The 18,249-nt window shown below is 45.0% G+C and overlaps 2 protein-coding genes across 4 annotated transcripts in view; both read right to left on the bottom strand.

Moving 5' to 3' along the window:
* Positions 1 to 1,147: 1,147 nt before the first annotated feature.
* Positions 1,148 to 3,724, bottom strand: DLX1 (distal-less homeobox 1; the record flags this gene model as incomplete). 2 transcript variants are annotated; one of them, XM_081262017.1, is made up of 3 exons in its annotated part: positions 1,148 to 1,402; positions 2,534 to 2,733; positions 3,385 to 3,724. In XM_081262017.1, the coding sequence occupies 3 exons, from the start codon at positions 3,695 to 3,697 to the stop codon at positions 1,148 to 1,150; spliced, it is 768 nt and encodes a 255-aa protein (XP_081118143.1). The 2 variants fall into 2 exon arrangements, with proteins under 2 accessions (XP_081118143.1, XP_081118142.1); XM_081262016.1 differs by lacking the exon at positions 2,534 to 2,733 and having other exon boundaries at positions 1,326 to 1,402; positions 3,385 to 3,697.
* A 4,828-nt stretch (positions 3,725 to 8,552) lies between these two features.
* The window catches only part of METAP1D (methionyl aminopeptidase type 1D, mitochondrial), an 86,817-nt gene continuing 77,120 nt past the window's right edge, over positions 8,553 to 18,249 (bottom strand). For both annotated transcript variants that reach the window (XM_081262229.1, XM_081262230.1), the window contains 4 exons: positions 11,430 to 11,527; positions 10,070 to 10,117; positions 9,120 to 9,198; positions 8,553 to 8,987 (listed from right to left, as the gene is read on the bottom strand). In XM_081262229.1, coding sequence (XP_081118355.1) covers positions 8,909 to 8,987; positions 9,120 to 9,198; positions 10,070 to 10,117; positions 11,430 to 11,527 — 304 coding nt within the window. In that variant the 3' untranslated portion in view covers positions 8,553 to 8,908. The remainder of the gene's footprint in view (positions 8,988 to 9,119; positions 9,199 to 10,069; positions 10,118 to 11,429; positions 11,528 to 18,249) is intronic.

Below are 18,249 nucleotides of genomic sequence, written 5' to 3'. Positions count from 1 at the left end.
ATTGTGCAACATGTTTACAGAACAATAATAATAATAATAATAACAATAATAATATGTACAACTATTAGATCCTGCACTGGAGACTGTGCCTTCAGGGTGGTGACTGGCATTCTGTGGTCAAACCTCTGGGGATTGTTATAAAGCTGTTTTTGCTTTCTTTAAAGCCCTATCGGGATTAGGGCGCTTGCTCACTCTTGCCTGTTTTTTCACTGCTGCACATGGGTCCTGTCTCTTTCAAATTAGGATTTTCTTTTAGTCCAGGCAAAGCGACTAAGCGCGTTGTTCTTCCCGAGTTGACAAAACCCTACTTGAAGTAGTAAAAAAATGCGAATAATTCAGCTTCAACCACTCCATACCAGCAAAATACAAAAGTTACTGTATAAATTAAAATTCACTGCGTCCTCCTTGTTCGTTTTTTCCGGGTGAATTTAAGGTAAACAGTGCGTTTGGACAGTGTGCGCTCACGCTCCACAGAACCTGGAATTGGCCAACACTCAGCCTCAGGTGAAGTCCATTTTTCAATAAATAAAAACCCCTCCCTCCAATTTTCCCCAATTCTCAAACAAGCTACACAGGTGGTCAGGTAGGGACTAGGAGAAGGCCTGAAAGGACAAAACGACCCAGGATCTGGAGATGGGCGGCCCAGGGGGCCGCGTGTGGCTCAGACCTGGTGACTTTGCAGTGGCGGCAGAATAACAGCAGACGACGAGAGGATCTTTACTCAGCGCACAAACAGAGCAAAAGGAGACAAGAGACGGACAGGACAGAAAAGAACTTTTGCGTTTTCTACATTGTTTTTGTTTTTCCTGATAGTCCCACAAAGCTGAGGGTTGGAGGGTGGGATCGAGCGGGTTTGTCTTGCTGCTCCGGCTGTCTCGGGTGACGATAGCTGCGCTTCCAGGCCACTCTGCAGTCATTGCGTGGCCCAGGACGGGATTCCGACGAGAGTACTGGCGCTGGGGAGTCGCTGCGTCGGACCTCCAGGGGCTCCAAGGAGGAGGCGGGCGTCATGCCTTCACTGTTTTCTTCTTTTCCTCTGGCCCTCCTTCGGGCTCAGGGCATACAGACAGGGTGGATGGACCTGGAGGCGGGAGGGGCCCGGGCCAAGGGAGACGGGAAGGAGGCGGGAAGATGCGAGTGGGCAACCTCACATGAGTTGGGGCTGCTGCATAGCTTCTTGGTGCGCGGAAGGATACCACGACGTGTAGCTGGGGATGTAGGAGCCCGCGCTACTGCCTGAGCTCTTTCCCGAGGAGGAATTAGGGTTCCAGCCGGGTGGTACTGGTGGGGAGCCGGCAGACAGGGCCCGGCCGTTGGCTAGCGCGCTACCCTCCAGAGCCGCCCCGCCCTGCTTCATCAGCTTCTTGAACTTGGAGCGCTTGTTCTGGAACCAGATCTTGACCTGCAAGATCGGACAACAACGTGACTCGTGATGGGATCACTGAGTCTACCTAGGTCTACCTAGGAGGAGAGAAGTGAACTACAGGAGAGCAGATATAGGAGCCCCCGCTGCCCTGCGAAGGCTGGCAGCTCCCTGCTGCGGGAGCGGAGATGTCCCTCCCTCGGTAAAAGCCAAATACTACAAAGCTGGACGACCGGCGCTGGCCACCGTCCTGAGCAGCTCTCTGAGAGCCAGGGGGGCGTGGTGGTAAGGGGCCCGCAGGGAATCAAGGCCTTTGCCTGCCAGTGGCCCAGTCCGACCTTGGCAACTTTGGATAACGCAACACCTGCACAACACTTCGCAATTCTAATATCAATATCAATAAAGAAATTAAAAAAAAAAACCTAGATAGGAGTGGAGAAAATTTATTTGTAAATCCACCGCCTTCTCTTTGCGCCGTCCTTTTTGCCCTTGAGTGAGTTGGGGACTGAATGAGGAGTTTTGCTGAACTTTTCTTTGGATTGAAACCAACCTTTCCCAAGGGTCTGTTTGCTTTTCCCAACTCCAATCCAAATCCCGGGCCGGACGTTGGAAACCCGCGCCAGTCGCGGGCAGAACCGCCCTGAACTCCCCGGAGTCTTAGAGAAATCCCAAAAGGAAAGTCTCGTTTCCTCTCTAGAGTTTGGGCCTTGGGATGTGAAAGGACAGGGGAAAGGATCCCCAGTGCCACAGGGTGAAGAGGGAGACCAAGGCGAAGGCCCACGCTGCAGTGATTAGCTATACACTTTAAAGGCAAAGGAGGGATTAAGTCCTGCGTCTATTGTTCCAGTTGTTCGGGCACGTGTGACCTCAGAATACCCAAACAAAACGTCTGGGGCAATCCTTCCTGCTCCCTAATCAGATTGTCCAGGGTCTAGGGACCAGGCGGCAGGAAAGTCGGTGTACAGACAGCAGCGACCGAGCTCGGGCAGAGAGAATGAAGGTGGAAGGGGACTGGGACCCTGGGTGCGGAAGGGAGGGAGGGACGGACACACACACACACACTCACACACACTGACACCTCGAACCTGAAGCCCAGTGAGCTAGAAATGAAGCCCCGGGCTCAGGCCCGCAGCGTGAAGCCTGCTTGACGGAGTGGCAGCGGCGAGGTACCTGAGTCTGCGTGAGTCCCAAGGAGGCCGCGAGCTCCGCCCTCTCGGGCAGAGCTAAGTACTGAGTTTGCTGGAACCTCCGGTTCAAAGCCTGCAACTGCAAACTGGAATAAATTGTCCTGGGTTTGCGGATCTTTTTCCCCTTGCCATTGAAGCGCACTTCACCGCCTTCCACCACCGTGCTCTTCTCGGAGTCGGCCCCTGGAGGGACAGCAGAAGCGGGGACTGTTGTTAAGGCAGGGGCCGCTTTTAGTGTGGAGAGAGGAGAGCGAGTAGCTACCGAGGGGACAGCAGAGGCTGGGCCAGGGAAGAAAACGTTCAAGAAACTGAAGCCTGGGAAGTGTCCTCCAAATCCGAGGGCCGGTCCCAGGCAGCTGCAGGCGGGATGGGGTCGTTCCCAGGAGCGCAGCTATTGCCTTTGCAGGGGAAGTTTGCTATTTTTGCAGGCGGTAGTTGAGGTTTAATTACCCTTAATTGCATACATTGTTTATAGCGCTACGCAATAAATAATTAGAGACTAATACGTGCACATGTGGGTTTCTGTTTTCCAGCAGGGCATTGTGTGCTCGGCGCACCGAGCCGCTCAGAGGCCCAGCCAGTGCCCGGAGACGCTCTTGGATTTATCCTTTGCTACACGGTTGCGAATTGGGCGGATTTAAAAAAAAAAAAATTCTTTGCTATGACAAGGATCCACAGATTGATATCCGAAACCTCTACTGCTCCCGCGCCCTCCCCACCCCCACCCCACCTCTCTCTGCCCCTCTCTCTCCTCTCATTTTCCCTCTCTCTCTCTCTTCCCCCTCCCTTTCTCTCCCTCTCTCCTTTCCTTCTCTCCCAGGCTAGCGCACGTACCTGGGTCCTCCAGGCGGCTCTGGGCGAGGCTGGCGCTGCCCGGGTAGGACTGCACCGAACTGATGTAGGGACTGGACGCGTGGCTGCTGACCGAGTTGACGTAGGGGTAGCCCAGCGGTCGGGAGAAGGACGAGGCCGAGCTGTAGGCACCGTCGGGCTGCGAATGGCCCGCCGAATGTAAACAGTGCATGGAGTAGTGCCCGTGGGACATGGGAGAAGGAGACATTTGCTGGTTGGGCGGCCCAAACTCCATAAACACCGCCTTGCCCGACACGGGGCTGTTGAGACTTTCTGGCATGGTGGTCATGGTCATCTCTTCTCGCGGGGTCTGGGTGTGGGTCTCTCTCTCTTCTGCTTCCCTTTAGGGGTCTCTATGTTTCTCAGGACAGGAAGGAACCCAATTTAAGCGGAACAAGGGTTTTCACTTTCCATTCATAAGAAAATGGAGTTTGTCTCTTTGAAAAGTCTAAGCATGATGCTCCCGAGCTCCCCAAACTCGGTTCAAAGCTTTGACTCAGCCAAGGTCATAAATATTCATGAGCTGGCGGAGCTGATTGGTCCGCTGTCTTGCATAATCACCGGGGATTGGTCCGAGTCGCTCGGGCTCCGCTGGACTAGAGCCGGCAAGGCGGCCCGGCCTCTGGAGGGACTGTTCCACACTTCCCGGCCCGAGCTCCTCTGCAACAGAGCGCGCGTTGCGGGTAGCACAATAGGCTGCAGCGTCCGCTCTGGGACCTCGGAGGCCCGCAGCTCTTCAGCCTCCCACCTCCCTTGCGTGCTCTCTTCCCAGAAACCAACCAGCTGCTCCCGGCTGTCGCCCGCTTCCCTACTGTCCCCACTCTTCGTCCGCCCCCAACGCGGAGAACTCAGGACCGCTTCTCGTCACTGCTACCCAGTCGGGTGCTGAGCTTAGGGCGGCTCTAGGGTTTGGTCGCAGCCTATGGATCGCGGAGTCGCGCACTGAGGGGCGACCAAGGCAGCCAACAGAACTGCAATCTTCTTGATCGTCCTGTGCCTAGTTCAGAGCCTTCCCGGCCGCGCCTCCCTGGCCCAGGTCCGCTTTGCCACATCCCTGGGGTCGGGGTTTGAGGGCCCTCCAGACCAACTCACTCGGCTGCCTCGCCGCCGCTGCCGCCGCTGCTCCCAGGGGCCAGCTCGCATCGCTCCAGGCCCAGCTGGTCACTCCAGCTCCAGGCTGCACCGGTCTGATAAAAGCAGTGTGCGTGGAGAGCCAGGAACCCGCGCTTCTCCTCCCAGGAAAAGCGGCCGCACCGCCTCCTTCCCCCAACACACACACCCTCTTTCCCTCCCAACCTTCCAGCGCCTCCCCCTCCCCTCTCCACTCCCTCTGAACGGTGCGCCCCGGGCTCACTCGCCCAGAGGGCGCGGCGCTGCGTGGAGCCGAGGGGCCGATCTGCTCAGTTCAGCCGGAGCCGCGGGCGCCAGGTGGTCATTTTTTGGCTTCCCGGGGTCTGGCGAGAATACCCGCGGGTTAGGAGTCCTTGGAGGACATCGAAACCCGCAGCAGAACCAGGCCTATGGAAGGCTTGAATATCTGTGCAGTCATATCTCTCTTTGTCGCCCATTATTTTAACTCCAGTGGCCAAAACAGACATCAGTGGGCCTCGGAGCAGGGCTGGTTGAGGCAACAGTTGCCACCGGTGCCTCGGTCTTCTGGGATGTTAGATACAGAAAAGTGCACAAAAGGCCCCCGTGCCCCCACTACTACTACACAGCCACCCCACGCGGCGTGGCGCACACTATGTTGGCTGCTAGGGACTGTTGGTCCCCCATCTCGCCAGCCCTACGGTGAATCCCAAATTACTTTGTTAGGTAATTAGAAAGTGTTGATAATTATTTCTTTCATAATTTAACGCTGTGACGGGAACGGGGAAATGATCTTGTGAAAGTTCACACGTGCAGATGTATTAGTTACTGATTCATTTGATTAAATGGTAGTCTCAAGTGCTCAGATCCGCAGCTGAAGGCTCCCCATTAGCATAACACTGATGTTTAATTTTCATACGCATAATTAGCCATATATTTAACACTAATAGCAACATGCAGCCTTTTAGCGTTAAACAGCCGGGGATTTGATCTGGCCTGAGTTGAACCTTCGCTACCGCACCTTCCCCTGTCTGGAGTGTGCAATGATCACAGGACAAACCTCTGTAATCAAGCACATTTTGGCAGAGGGAACACCAATAAAAATGAACGTTCAAAACAAATTACATCGGTGCTGTCGTTACAGATATTAGTAGAGAGGGGGTTTCTCTCTCTTTTTAACTTCTGTAGCAGCAGCTCCAGCCCGCGGAATTCCTCTCCATTGAATTAAGGGCACAGTGCTGGGGGCAGAAATATTTCAGGCAGCCTGGTTGGAGCAAAAAAGAAAAACAAAAGCAAAAAAAAAAAAAAAAATCCTCCTCCAAACCAATAACGGGTTTGCCAACGCTTAAAAGATTTTTTTCCCCTCTTAATCACCAAACCACACGGTGAGGCTTTGTAGCAACAACCAGCTAATGACTCTGCCACTAGACAACTCCTGGAGCCTCTTGGCTGTCTTGATTTCCCTGTCGCACTTGTGGTTTTAATTGCTCCTTCCTAAAGCCTTTTTTGGGGTGTTGGAGTGCCACGCTGTGCGCCCAGCACAGCCGCTCGGATGCAGCCCAAGCCCCGGGTCTCTCGCGCTGGCCCTGCCCACGTAAGTGATCTCCACGGCTGGCGCGGGGTCGAGGTTGGGACCGGGGAAAATCAGAATGCTGTCTCCCTGAGTTCAGAGAAAGGCATGAAGAAACCCGAAGATTCGGAGAGGGCCGCACGTTGCCAGTCTTCCTTGGTGCTGGGTCTTTCCATGTCTATGAGGGGGATGGTTGAGTTCCCGGTGCAGGGGACCAGGCTGGCTCCTGAAATAAAGGTTTGGCATGCACTCCCTCGGGATAAGGTTTCAGAGCCTAGCTTAATTTAGAATTGAATTGTATATAGGCGAGGGAATGTCTATCTATACTCCAGAATTCCCACCCCAGAGAAGCAGGTTTGGGGAGAGAGGCTGAGTTACTCCCCTCTACAGTGCAGCCAGCTGGGCCTTAGTTAGCTCCTCAATGTGCAATGTTATCTCTACTATCTGAGCTCTGAGTGGATCCCTCCCACTGCCCCACCTCTAAGGCTACACCTGTTCTAAAATGCCAGTTTGCTTAGACCTTTGTCCAAGCTCTGAGAAGAAACAAAATTCTTCTATTGATACTGAAGGTTTGGGATTCTGAGTAGAACCTATTGGAGTCACCTCAGGACCACTCCTAATGGTATGAATCTAATCACACTTGGCTCTGGGTTAAGATTAGAGGCCAGTTCAGCTGGCAGAGGGGAGAGGAGGCATAGACAAGATACTTTTAAAACGTACTTCCTAAACTTCCTAATCTCAACTTCAAAGCATGTGAAGTGGAATTCATTCTAATTCAAGTTTGTTTCCTATAGAGCTGCTGAGTAGTGGCAGATGGATACACACACACATACCTTTAAGTTAGTCATTTTAATAAATAGGATTATATACCTGTCCCATAAATACCTTCACCTCAAAATAATTGCTACAGGAGCAGCGTGTTACCCCAGTGGTTGGTAAAATCCTGTGGTCCTAATAAAACTATCCTTAGGGAACCTCAGAGTAAACTGATCTGCAGATAAAGGTACTGTGTTAATGGCTGCAATCCGATTGCTCTAGGAGAGAAGTGAAGTCATTCTCTGGCAACCCTCTCCCAAGGTCAGCTAGGCCCTGTTCCTCTCTTCAAAATCCAAATTGTTATGGGGAAACTGCCCTGATTGGTCTTCTTTCTGCCTGGCCAATGCCAGAGCATCTCAAAAGTTTATCTATGGATCTTGTAAATCCTCAACCCCTCCCTCAACTTTTCCAACTTTCAGACCCACTAGAATCAGAATCACTTCTATCCAAAACTCTACATACCTGGAGAAATGGAGTCAGAGGGTTGGGGAGCCATGCAGCAAGTCAGGAAGAGCTGAGACTCATCACTTTTAGAACGACGTATTGTCCTCAGTTTCCTGTCTCCTGTCCTACCACTCTGGGTGCCATCAAGACAAGCTAGTCCCCAATATAGCCACCTCTATGTGTGGGGACAACTACAGGTGACCACAACCTACATTTAGCCAATGGCAACTTTGAAAGGGCCACTTTAGTAGAAACAAGTTAGCACAATCACTGGCCATGGTGACATCCTCACTGGACTGGTTCCTAAAACCATAGGCAGAGGGGACCAGTTTCCTTTGCGGACTACTAGAGGCCCAGTCCCTCCCCTCCCTTGAGCCGAGTGTGAACAGACCTTAGAAAGCAAGAGGAAGGGAAGGGAAATTGCTCCCGGCAGGAATGGCCCTTGGGAAACAGCGTGGACAGGTGGGTTCCTGCTCCTGAAACGGGTTGGAGTTGCTGGCAGAAAGAAATAGCTAAAGCTGCCAGCTCCAGTCCAGGCCAACTAAGCCCTTGTCTCCAAAGTGCCCATATCTCCTCTCGCTGGGATTCTGTGCACCTTGGGAATACTTGACCTTTGTGGCCCTTGCCGCGCTCAAGCGCGGGTCCCATCAGGTTCAATATGGGAGATATCTGTTAGGGACTAGGGGGACCGCTCACCAGCCAGATACTATTTACATCTGGGCGAGTGGGCCTGCAGCGCGAATTTCTAGTGCAACAAACGGTCTAGTGTGCTTGTGTGTGCATGCGTGGGGAGTGAGAGGGTCTGAACCCAACCTCTGGGAAAGCCACGGAAGACTGGATGAGGGGGGAAGGAACAGCCGCAGCAGAACAGGGAAGTCTTGTTTCTGGAGTGATAAAGCCTGAAGAAGGGCCAGGGCCAGGGCCAGGGTCCACAGCCAAGAAAATGTTTGCAATCAATGCTTCGGTTCGAGGGCAAATCTTTTCATGGAAAGCGGCGTGAAAGGGAAATTAACCTAAGGGGCTTGGTTGGGAGCAGGTGTTGGCCTCTGGAGCGTCCTCAGGGACGGCCAACGTGAAATTCACAAGGGGAAAAACGGATTTAAAAAATGCCATCTAACACTTAGGTTCGGGTTTTTCTTTCCGCGCGTGCAAAAAAGTTCAGAGACTCAAAAATCAACCATCAACCCTCTCTCCCCGTGTTAACTGTCAGACGCAAGGAGCTTAGACACAATGAGTTTAAGAGGTTTTTCATTGGGGCAAATTCTGGACAAGAAAAAGGGAAAACTGCTTCTAGAATCTCTCCTCTCCCAAACGACTGCGTCCGTGTTCCTCTCCAGATGCGTTTCCCGCTTGGAGAAGCTGAGCCGGGGACCCCGACCGGTCTTTCAAAGCCGCGGGGCCCCAGGCACGTTTTCGGATCTGAGTTCCAAATGCTCCTAGTCCCCACCACCTTTTTTCCAAAATGATATTAGGTGTGAGGCGGGATGGTGCGTGACCTGCTGCTCCTGTTTCTTCTAAAAGTTCTCTAGCTGTATTTCAAAAATTGAGAAAAATGGAGCCGGGCCTCTGCGACCTTCGGGCAGCCTCTCAGGCCTCATGGGGCAGTTTGGTCAGGATCTTCGCGCCTCCAGACGTGATGAGAACTGTGTGCTCGAACTGGGCGGACCTGAAACAGAGCAGCGGTCAGGACGCACGCCAAGCGCCCGCGCGGCCACCACGAGCAAAAGTAGCTCGCCAGCGCCTTCAGACCTCTTTCCTTCCTGAACAATTTAAAAGCAACAGGGCAGAAAGCACACACCTTTGATTGTCTATGGAGACCACAGTCCATGCATCCTCCAGGACTTTAAATTCAGGGGATCCCTCGGTGATGATTGGCTCTGTAAGAGGGAAAATATTTACTCCAGTGACCTCATCAGATTCTTGTCAAACACTGTTTCGGCTGATTATCAAAAAAAAAGAGAATAAGGAAATACACCCCCCCCCCTTAAGTGCTTCACCCACGAGTTCATGTTGTAATCTTGCAAAGGCTGATAATTGATGTTGCTTACATCGTATACTACAAACTGAACAGTAGGAAGAGGAAATGCTACAGCATTAAAAAATGTATTAAGTTGCCTAGTTCATAATTTTTTAGAGAAATAAGGGCATTTTAATCAAGCCTTAATTAGGACCCCGTGGATAATAACCACCCAAACACTAGTCCCTCTTATAAATACCAGTCAGTTTTTTAAAATATTTGAATTTTTAAAACATGCTCAAAATGTTCATTAATCAGCAAATAACAATTTTCTTATTTCACTCTAATTGCTTCTCCATTAAGTCCCACAGTCAGAAATACGAGGTCTTCATGGCCCTAGGTGATCGGGATTTGGTGGTGACACCAATCACAAGATCAGCCAGGAATGGGCCGCCAGAGAGTACATGCCACTTGCTGACAGGGAGCAAGGGACATAATCGCCTGTAGTTACTGGGTGTTAATGAAAAAACAAAACAAAACAAAAAGGCAAACACCACATTATGCTGGTAACAGAATTAGAGGTTGGATGGCTGCCTTCTCCTAAATGTGTTGGTAAGTATTTGATTTAGGAAGATGGGGCTCCAGGATATTATTTAATTTGATTTACTATGCATCTGAATTATTTCATTATGCTGATTGGCTTTATTAGTCCTTCTCAGGACTAGGCCAGCAATAGTTTCCCAGTTTCCACCCAGGAGTCATGGCTCTCCAAAGAGGAGCCCGGCATTTACCTATGGTGAAGGCCATGCCCTCCTCCATGGGAAGGTCATTGTCATTCTCTGCAAAACAGAAATGGGGATGGGTGGGTGGGTGGTGAGAATAGGAAATGAGAAAGCAGAAATAAACACAATTAGGGGGGTTGGGTCTGCTTTAAAAACTTGATAATTTTATTTCTTTTAGGGAAAGGAGAGGTGAAAGCTTATAGATTCCTGGGTGGCCCCAGAGGTAAAACACAAAGCTCCTGGGCCTCAATCTTTGCAGTTATCTGTGCTCTGGGCAAATTCCCCCCAACCCCCAAGTGTTTGCCAAGACTTGGTGGGGATGGTCTGGTTGTTTTAGACACCTGTAGGGCTCCCTCTCACCCTTCTTATGTTCCCTAGGCCACCTGCTGCTAGTCTCACTAGGTCAGGGTCTTGACCCTCACCCTTGACCCAAAGAGAAAGAAGTCTTAGTGAAGGACACAAAGGGAGGACAGCATCCTGGTGTGCAGGTTGAAGCAGGCAGAGAGGTACCTCTATCCTCAAATAAATTAATTCTAGGCATCTGCACTGGGTGGAGCACAGGGCTAACAGGCCCTTCCTGCACTCTCACATGGACCTCTTCTGAGCTGTGTTAGGTGCACCTCTTTGTCCAAAGGGGTTCTGTCCCTGTGAGTCTCCAGGGACTCTCTAGGGGTAGGTTCCAGGCCTTAGTTCCTCTAGAGACCAATTCTATCCCAAGTACAAGGTCAGGCCTCAGGATCAATTTTTCTTTGGTTCCTGTCCAAATGTGCAGCCACTTTAGGCTCCTCCAAACAGCTGCCTCATACCTTAACCCAAATCCTCCCACCACTTCAGGCCCACTGCCTTCTCACTGTAGGGCGCACACCCAGGCAGTGAAAAATAGGGGATTCTGGGGAAGGAACGCAAGGGTGGGTATAATCTAGAAATCACTAAAAGAGTACATGCTGCTAAATACATCAGCTGTCAACGCTGTGTAGGATGTAATGAAGTTTAACCACAACAGTCAGCAGTTAGAAAAAGGGGTAGAAAAAGAAAAACAGAAAACAGTCATATGTGCATGCTGCTGGGACATTGATGCAGTGGTGTTTTGTTTTCAGTAACTTTTTCTAGACAAATGTTTCTTGTGCTTTCCAGTCATGAGCCCTTCATGAGAAGACAAAAAGTAAAATAAACCTTATTTGGGGACTGAAATTGCTGGGCTCTGATCTAGTAACATAGTAATGTGCTGGTTAAAATTAAGTAATTACCTTTACACTTACATACACATGCACGCACGTGAATAATAATTTGATTCAAAGTAAGTTTTCAGGAGCAAAAATACCTTAGCCTGATTCCATTCAATAAAGAGCTTCCAAATTAATTTTCTTACCATGATGCCAAATTTCTGGATGTCCATGAAAGTAAGATCCTATTCCATGTCCCACGAAATGTGGACAGACTTGCAAACCATTCTGACGAGTTATGCGGCTTTAAAAGTGACCAAAAGATATTTAACCAAAGTATATAAGTTTTAAATGAATGCTAAGATAAAAAGAACATCATTATAAAATATCCTCTGAAAAAGAAAAAAAATAAGCTCTATTTAGAGTCTGATCATATATATATATTTTTTTCTTTGTGGTGCTAGGGATTGAACCTGAGGCTTTAGGCATGCTAGGCAAACACTCTATCGCTGAACTACATCCTCCACTCTTTAAAAATTTTAATTTTGGGCCTTACTAAGTTGCTGAGCTTTGAATCCTCCTGCCTCAGCCACTAGATTATCTGGTATTACAGGTGTGCACCACCGCCCCCAACTTACCATTTTCTTTATTCTGGAATACTTTCAATTTTGCTGATGCTTATAACAATTCCCTTGGATATATGAAGAAAGAAGGTATGTATCTAACACTGTAGTTTGACTCATGTACCTTAGTACAGTGTTCAAAGTCATTTTTAGACAAGAAATGAATATGCATACACACATAGATTGATATACAAAACTAAGATATGTGCATCTAATGCAGATCATAAAAATCTATATAGTTTTTATGGTTTTATGGGTAAACTGCTGTGCAAATTACTACTGATTTGGGAACTAAACAGAGAAGAAAATTACAATCTAGAAATATGACTTGCTACTTCTATAGTTTCTTTTATGCAGACCTATTTCAAGATATTATACATTTTACAAACAGACATGCTCACATAAAAGGCTAATTCTCTTTTGTCAATTTTCTTGAAACACTCTAAAACTTTGTGATCACACTGGAGTTCAACTCAAGACCTACAACATTAATGAAATTCATAAAGAATGTTTTTTCATCATTATGATGCCTAAGTTAGTGTGTGATTCCCAATTCTTAATGCTTCATTATTCTACATGCAAATGTTTTTGTGTTCCACCTATCTCTTATAAATGAAATCTAACACATAATCCAACCCTAAAATCTTTACCCTCAAGTTGGAAAAGTTTTTGTTGAAATCAGGTAAATGTTTGCTCTGGGAGAATCAGACTGGTAAGAACATATACATCATGAATGATTTACATTTTCTTTTTTGTTTTGCAGTATTGGGGGTGGAATGTGCATGCTAGGCAAGGATTCTACCATTGAGCTACCCCAGCCCTCTTTTCTTTCTCTTTTTATTCCATTAAATTTGATATTGCAGACTAAATCCAGAGGTGCTTTACCACTAAATTATTCCCCCCCAGTCCTTTTCTTCCTGTCCCCCCCCCCCCCAATTTTTAAATTTTGAGACCTTCTTGCTAAGTTGCCCAGGCTGGCCTTGAACTTGTGATCCTCCTGCCTCAGCCTCTGTAATCACTATAATTACAGGTATGTGTGACTGTGCCTGGCTATGATTTTCATTTCCATGTGGAAGAAAGGCATAATGTCCCTAACCCTACCAACAGCAATGGATTTAGATTTACAGGACCACTATTGCAGTTCCTAATAAATCCATTTTTTAAAACTATGAAACCAGAGTTTTCAACAAACTCGAGTTTTAGTTTAGCATTGAATGCTTTAGCCAGCACCTTTATAGACATTATATCTGTATGCATTTTAAAGACATTTTTAACCATCCCCAGATTTCTCAGTATTTTCATTTAGACAAGGATGTCACTATAATCAGCATATGGTCAGATTATCATTGAAATTTAATTATAATTGATAATGTAGAAATGGGTAAGCTATGCATGTGTCAAGGAGATAAATAAGTCAACATTTTAATCTCATAAGTTGTACTTTGTACTTGTTATTTCTGTGGGTCTTTGTACTGTGGGCAAGAGTTATAACATCTTTTCCAAGGTGTTTCTATTTGTTCCACACAATTTCTGAATAGAAACTGAGGATGGAAAGTGGAAAGAGGGTAGAAGACAGATGATTAAATAAGACATTATAATCTAGATTGAGTTAAAAAAATAAGAATGGGTTCTACCTAAATCTCTAAATTATGTTAGTTCAGTCAACAAATCTCAGTGATTCAAAGAGCATTCAATATAAACTATTCTATTTCCTTGTCTTAAAAAAAAAAAAAAAGAAAGAAAAAAGAAAGCTACCCCCGCCCCCAGAGTCCAGGTGATTGGCAGGCATCACAGCTACATCCTAAATGTGTGTTACAATGGCAATCTTCATTTTAATTTCCGATGAGAGGAAGAAAGCCCACTCTGTAAAAAACCCTCAGGGTCCCTCCCCCCATCATACCTCTCATTCCTCTTCATAAAAGAAGCTGTGCAATTACTAGGTGGATAAAGATATCTGAGTGCATTCTCCTACAACAATGTGCTCCCTGGGTCCCAGTGGAACTTCTGGTTTCAGGAGTATCATAGACTCACAGATGCAAAGGTTAGAGGATTTCACAGCCGGGTGAAGAGAGGAAAAGAACAGGACACATTTCTCTCAATTCCTTGGTTGAACCCACCTCAAAGCTTGATCCCAGGAGCTGAAAACATACTTCTGTCTGCTTTTCAGGGTATTTTCCTTTTGGACTGGTAGTTTTTTAACATACACTTACAGGGACAAAATCTCATTAATGTTCCTAATTACTATTTAAAAATATTCCCCTTCTACTATTTTGGGATATATGGTGAGCACAAGATTAGTTATCTGACTGTAGGGTTTAAATCTGATTTCACAGAGACAACACAAGTGACTCCAATCCTCTAACATAAAAGCAAGGGCTGGTCACCTTAACTGTGGCACAGGAAGGTACAGCCTGCAGTTACCTCTTGACTGTTATGTTGGGGAAAATAAAAATAGTGGATCAGGCAGGAATGTCCAAGAAGTGCTGCAGTTGCTCCTCAACACCTGCCCCAGTGGGGCCACGACCTGTTTCTGAGCGTAGGGTTTTCTTTTTCTGAACATTTCACCCATGAAATCTTCCTTCTCCTTGTTTAAATCTACTGATAAGAACTCTCCTATATTAACTTCTTCTGTTCTGATTTCCTCTAACTAAATATCCTTTATGATAGTATTACACCTACGCACAAGCCCAGTACATTTATGATTTGAAGGTTTTCTTATGGAATACTAGGGGAGAGAGTAAAGGAAGAAGGTGGGTAAAGGCAGTTGATAAACTCACTCTTCAATTATACTGTGTTATTACAGTTCATGTTTCGGCTACAGTTTATAGTTGAAGGAGAGAAATTTCTTTTAAGGAATTTCATCTTGTGACCATTTTATTCAGTTAAATTCCTTTTCATGAGTAGTTGGACTCAATTGTAGCATTCTTAATGCATTTCAACTACTTTGTATGAGTAAAAATACATTCCCCAAGAGGGCAGAGGAGTACTATGTTTAAGTACATGCTCTGACAAGAAATAAAAATGCACGTGGAAATAGTTTTATTACCATTTTTACATGAATCCTATAAGCAACAGTAATCTCCAAAGGGTCACACATCTCTAATAAAGGATCACAAATGGCACCTGATTTGTTCAGTTAGGTAATTTTACTTTAATCTTTCTAGATTTTAATCTAAATAGTTGTCTTTGAATGAAGGAATGTACAAATTCAGGGATCCCCTATAATGACAGGAATGTTTAAGTATAATTAGTAATATTTTTGAAAGCCAACAACTGTTTTCCAAAAGAGTGGTACATTTTTTTGTTTCAAACTGGATCACAAATTACTGTGTTTTTCTTACAATAGTGCTGAACTTTTATTTGAGGTTTTCTGTTTCTGAAAAGCAGACATGATGGATTGAAATAAAAGATAATTTATTGCAATGCTTACTTTCATGTGTAGAGAGAAGCAGTGTAATTGTAATTTACAGTAGCTGTCAAGAAAAATCCATCACAGATGACATTAAAATGACTTATTTTGCCTGAGCCACTTATTGTTTGTGCATAATCTAATAGAAAGAGATTATTTTTTAAAAATCTGCTTTATATTGTTCTAGATTAATATCAAAACATATACTTATGAATTAAACATTAAAAGCCATTTATTGATACTTTCATCATGACATTTACAACTATAAACCTGAATTATTTTTGGTTGACCTATCATATATTTGTGATGCATGAATCTATACATTTATAATATTCTCACATAGATAATATAATCTAGAGACAGTTAACAAAAATACAGATCTAGGAATGTTTTAAAGCACATGGAGGTACAACGAGTATAACAACACTGTGGCCTAAAGATCACTAGGCATCCCTCGCAAAGCAAAAGGGCACACAGAGAGTCTTTTTGTGAAATCATTTTGACTGATACTTCTTCACAGACATCATCCCATCCTCTAAGTCTCAGAGGAAAATTCAAAAATATTCCTTAGAGATTTGGAGGTTTGGAGTAACAAAATACTGACAAGCTGCTTGAATGTTCTTTTCAGAGGGTAGCAGTGAAGGGAGGCTGTGCAAAGATGGTGAATATCTTACAATAAATGAGACCAAGTTGAAAGATGTTTGTAAACCTTTGGTTTGTAAAGATTTAAAGTACTTTTGACTCAAAGGTGGATATCAGTTGTTTACTTACTCTTAAGATTTTGTCTGAATAAAAAAAAAAGGCAAAATAATAGCTGTTCAGAAACACTGCTTTAACACATCAGAACAAACATTTGTTACAATTGGGGCCAGTTTCCTCACCAACCGCAGACATAAACCATCTAAATAATGAAATACATTAGGGTAAAAGTAAGAAGTTCATTGTCTGTTTTTTTTTTTTTCCCCCACATAGTTTTGTATGTGCAGTTGTTGAGACTGATCTGGTTTCCAAAGGAGCTTGTACATGCAAATTCATACTCTGCAAAAACTGACCTTTGCATCCAGATAGCTAAAATCCAATGTCACTTTCAATTCTACTCTTCTTCTTGTTTCTTCTTCTTTTTTTTTTTTTAAATGTAGCTAGAATTAATGTAGTGAATATGTAATGAAATGCATTATCCTGCATGGAGATTTATCAGATTTTCTGACTGAATGCTGTGCTTTGCTAGTACTAGCTGGAGTTCACCTGCATGTTGGTGTGGCGTGTGGCTCTTTTTTGTAAAGAGTTAAGTCGTACACAAAAAAAGGGAACAAAGGTCAGCACCCAGCCACCACTTGAATGTGAGATTTTTCTTTTTATTCCCCTTGATGTATACTAGGCTCTGTGTTATTAGTCTTAATGATGGAAAATTGTAGTGTTGATACAAATCTTTTTTTCAAAGTAGTAGGCGGGAGCTCCATTTGTTAGTAAGTTTTTTTTGTGACTAAAAGCCACGGACAGTACATTTATGTAGCAGTAAAAGGCCTAGATGCTCTTTCCATAGCAGAGCTAATTATTCCTACTGTGACCTTACTGATCTAGCCTGTTCCTAGTACATCTCATCTGCACGCCTGTTCCTCTGTGTAGATGGTGTCAGAGAATATGAAAAACCCTATAATGAAACCATTTTCATGATGGAGAAAGGCTACTGGAGTTGCACTTGCTACAAAGAGGCTCAATTATATGAGTAATTGTGATAATTTTCTACATTCATAGCCTTCAATGGGGAAAAAAGAATGAGAGCCACAAAGGAAAATTACTTTAACAAGAAAGGACAGAGAGTAAAAATGGAAGAAGAGACAAAAAGGGGAAAAAATAACCAGAAAAAAAGTTTAAAAAATAGATCTGGAGGGAGGAATAGCGAGACAGGGAGAACAACAGAAATGCTCAAAAGCCCATGTGCAGCTGTGTTGCACAATTAAATTGAATTTTTTTTTCTGCAGTTGATGAATGTGACTACTGCAAATGTGCCTCTGTAGTTAGCTATCATTTGTTGTTCCGTGACAGGAAAAGGATAATTACCTCTCAGAGAGAATCAAAGGCTGACATGCCCTTTAGACACAGCCATGAATGCAGAGCTCGATAGAATGCTTGAATAAGAATCTAGTGTTCTCTGCCCCCTTCTACTGAAGAATAAATTTTGTTAAAATGCAAGAGCACCACCAGTAAATTTGTTGAACCCTAGGTGTTCAAAAATATGAGGTGCATCTATCGACTCATCCCATTTGCAAAAATAAAACTGCATTTTGAATTCATTTCTATTATATTCATGGACAGTAAGATAGTGAGATATGCATTAAATTTCTTTTCCCAGTAGGGGTCTGATTCAACATTTCCTATGAAAGAACAGAGAGACACTATCCTTTTTTCCCAGGCTAGTTAGCCTATAATTTAAAACTGTCAAAAACACAATTTTGTTCAAAGTCTTCAATAAAAGCTTCTCAGATATAACCCAAAGAGATTTTACTAAAGTTTGATTCAGACACTGTTACAATATTTTTAAAGCCATAAATGCATTTAACTGATATTTTACTGCCTTTTTTCTTAAAGTATTTGAAGGCATATGAAGAAAAAAGGCAGCATCTTTTCAAGGTGACTAAGCCTTCCATCTTTAGACAAATGGGAAGTATTCAATGGTTCATATTAATGAGAACAGTACTTTAAAGGGTACTGATGTGATCTTCTTTAACAAAATGCGTTACTTTTAAATGAAAACACATATTCTGCATGTCTACTTCAAAAGAACTAGGAGAAAAAAGACCCGAAAGTAGGTAACAGATTACAAAGAAAAGTCTTGAATTCAGAAAATACACATACACTCAGAAAGCAAGCATAGAACACTGTGTGGGAAATAAACAATGGTTTACAGGAAAAGTGAACCAGGCAGAAAAAGGACAGGAGATCACCCTTTTGGGTTACTTGCTAATCTACTAATTTGCTAATCAAAAGATAAGG

The sequence above is a fragment of the Spermophilus citellus genome (assembly GCF_964194105.1).
Source record: "Spermophilus citellus genome assembly, chromosome: 11".
Taxonomy (NCBI): Eukaryota; Metazoa; Chordata; class Mammalia; order Rodentia; family Sciuridae; genus Spermophilus; species Spermophilus citellus.
Note: the sequence above shows the minus strand (reverse complement) of the source record. Positions and strands in the feature narration are given on the sequence as shown.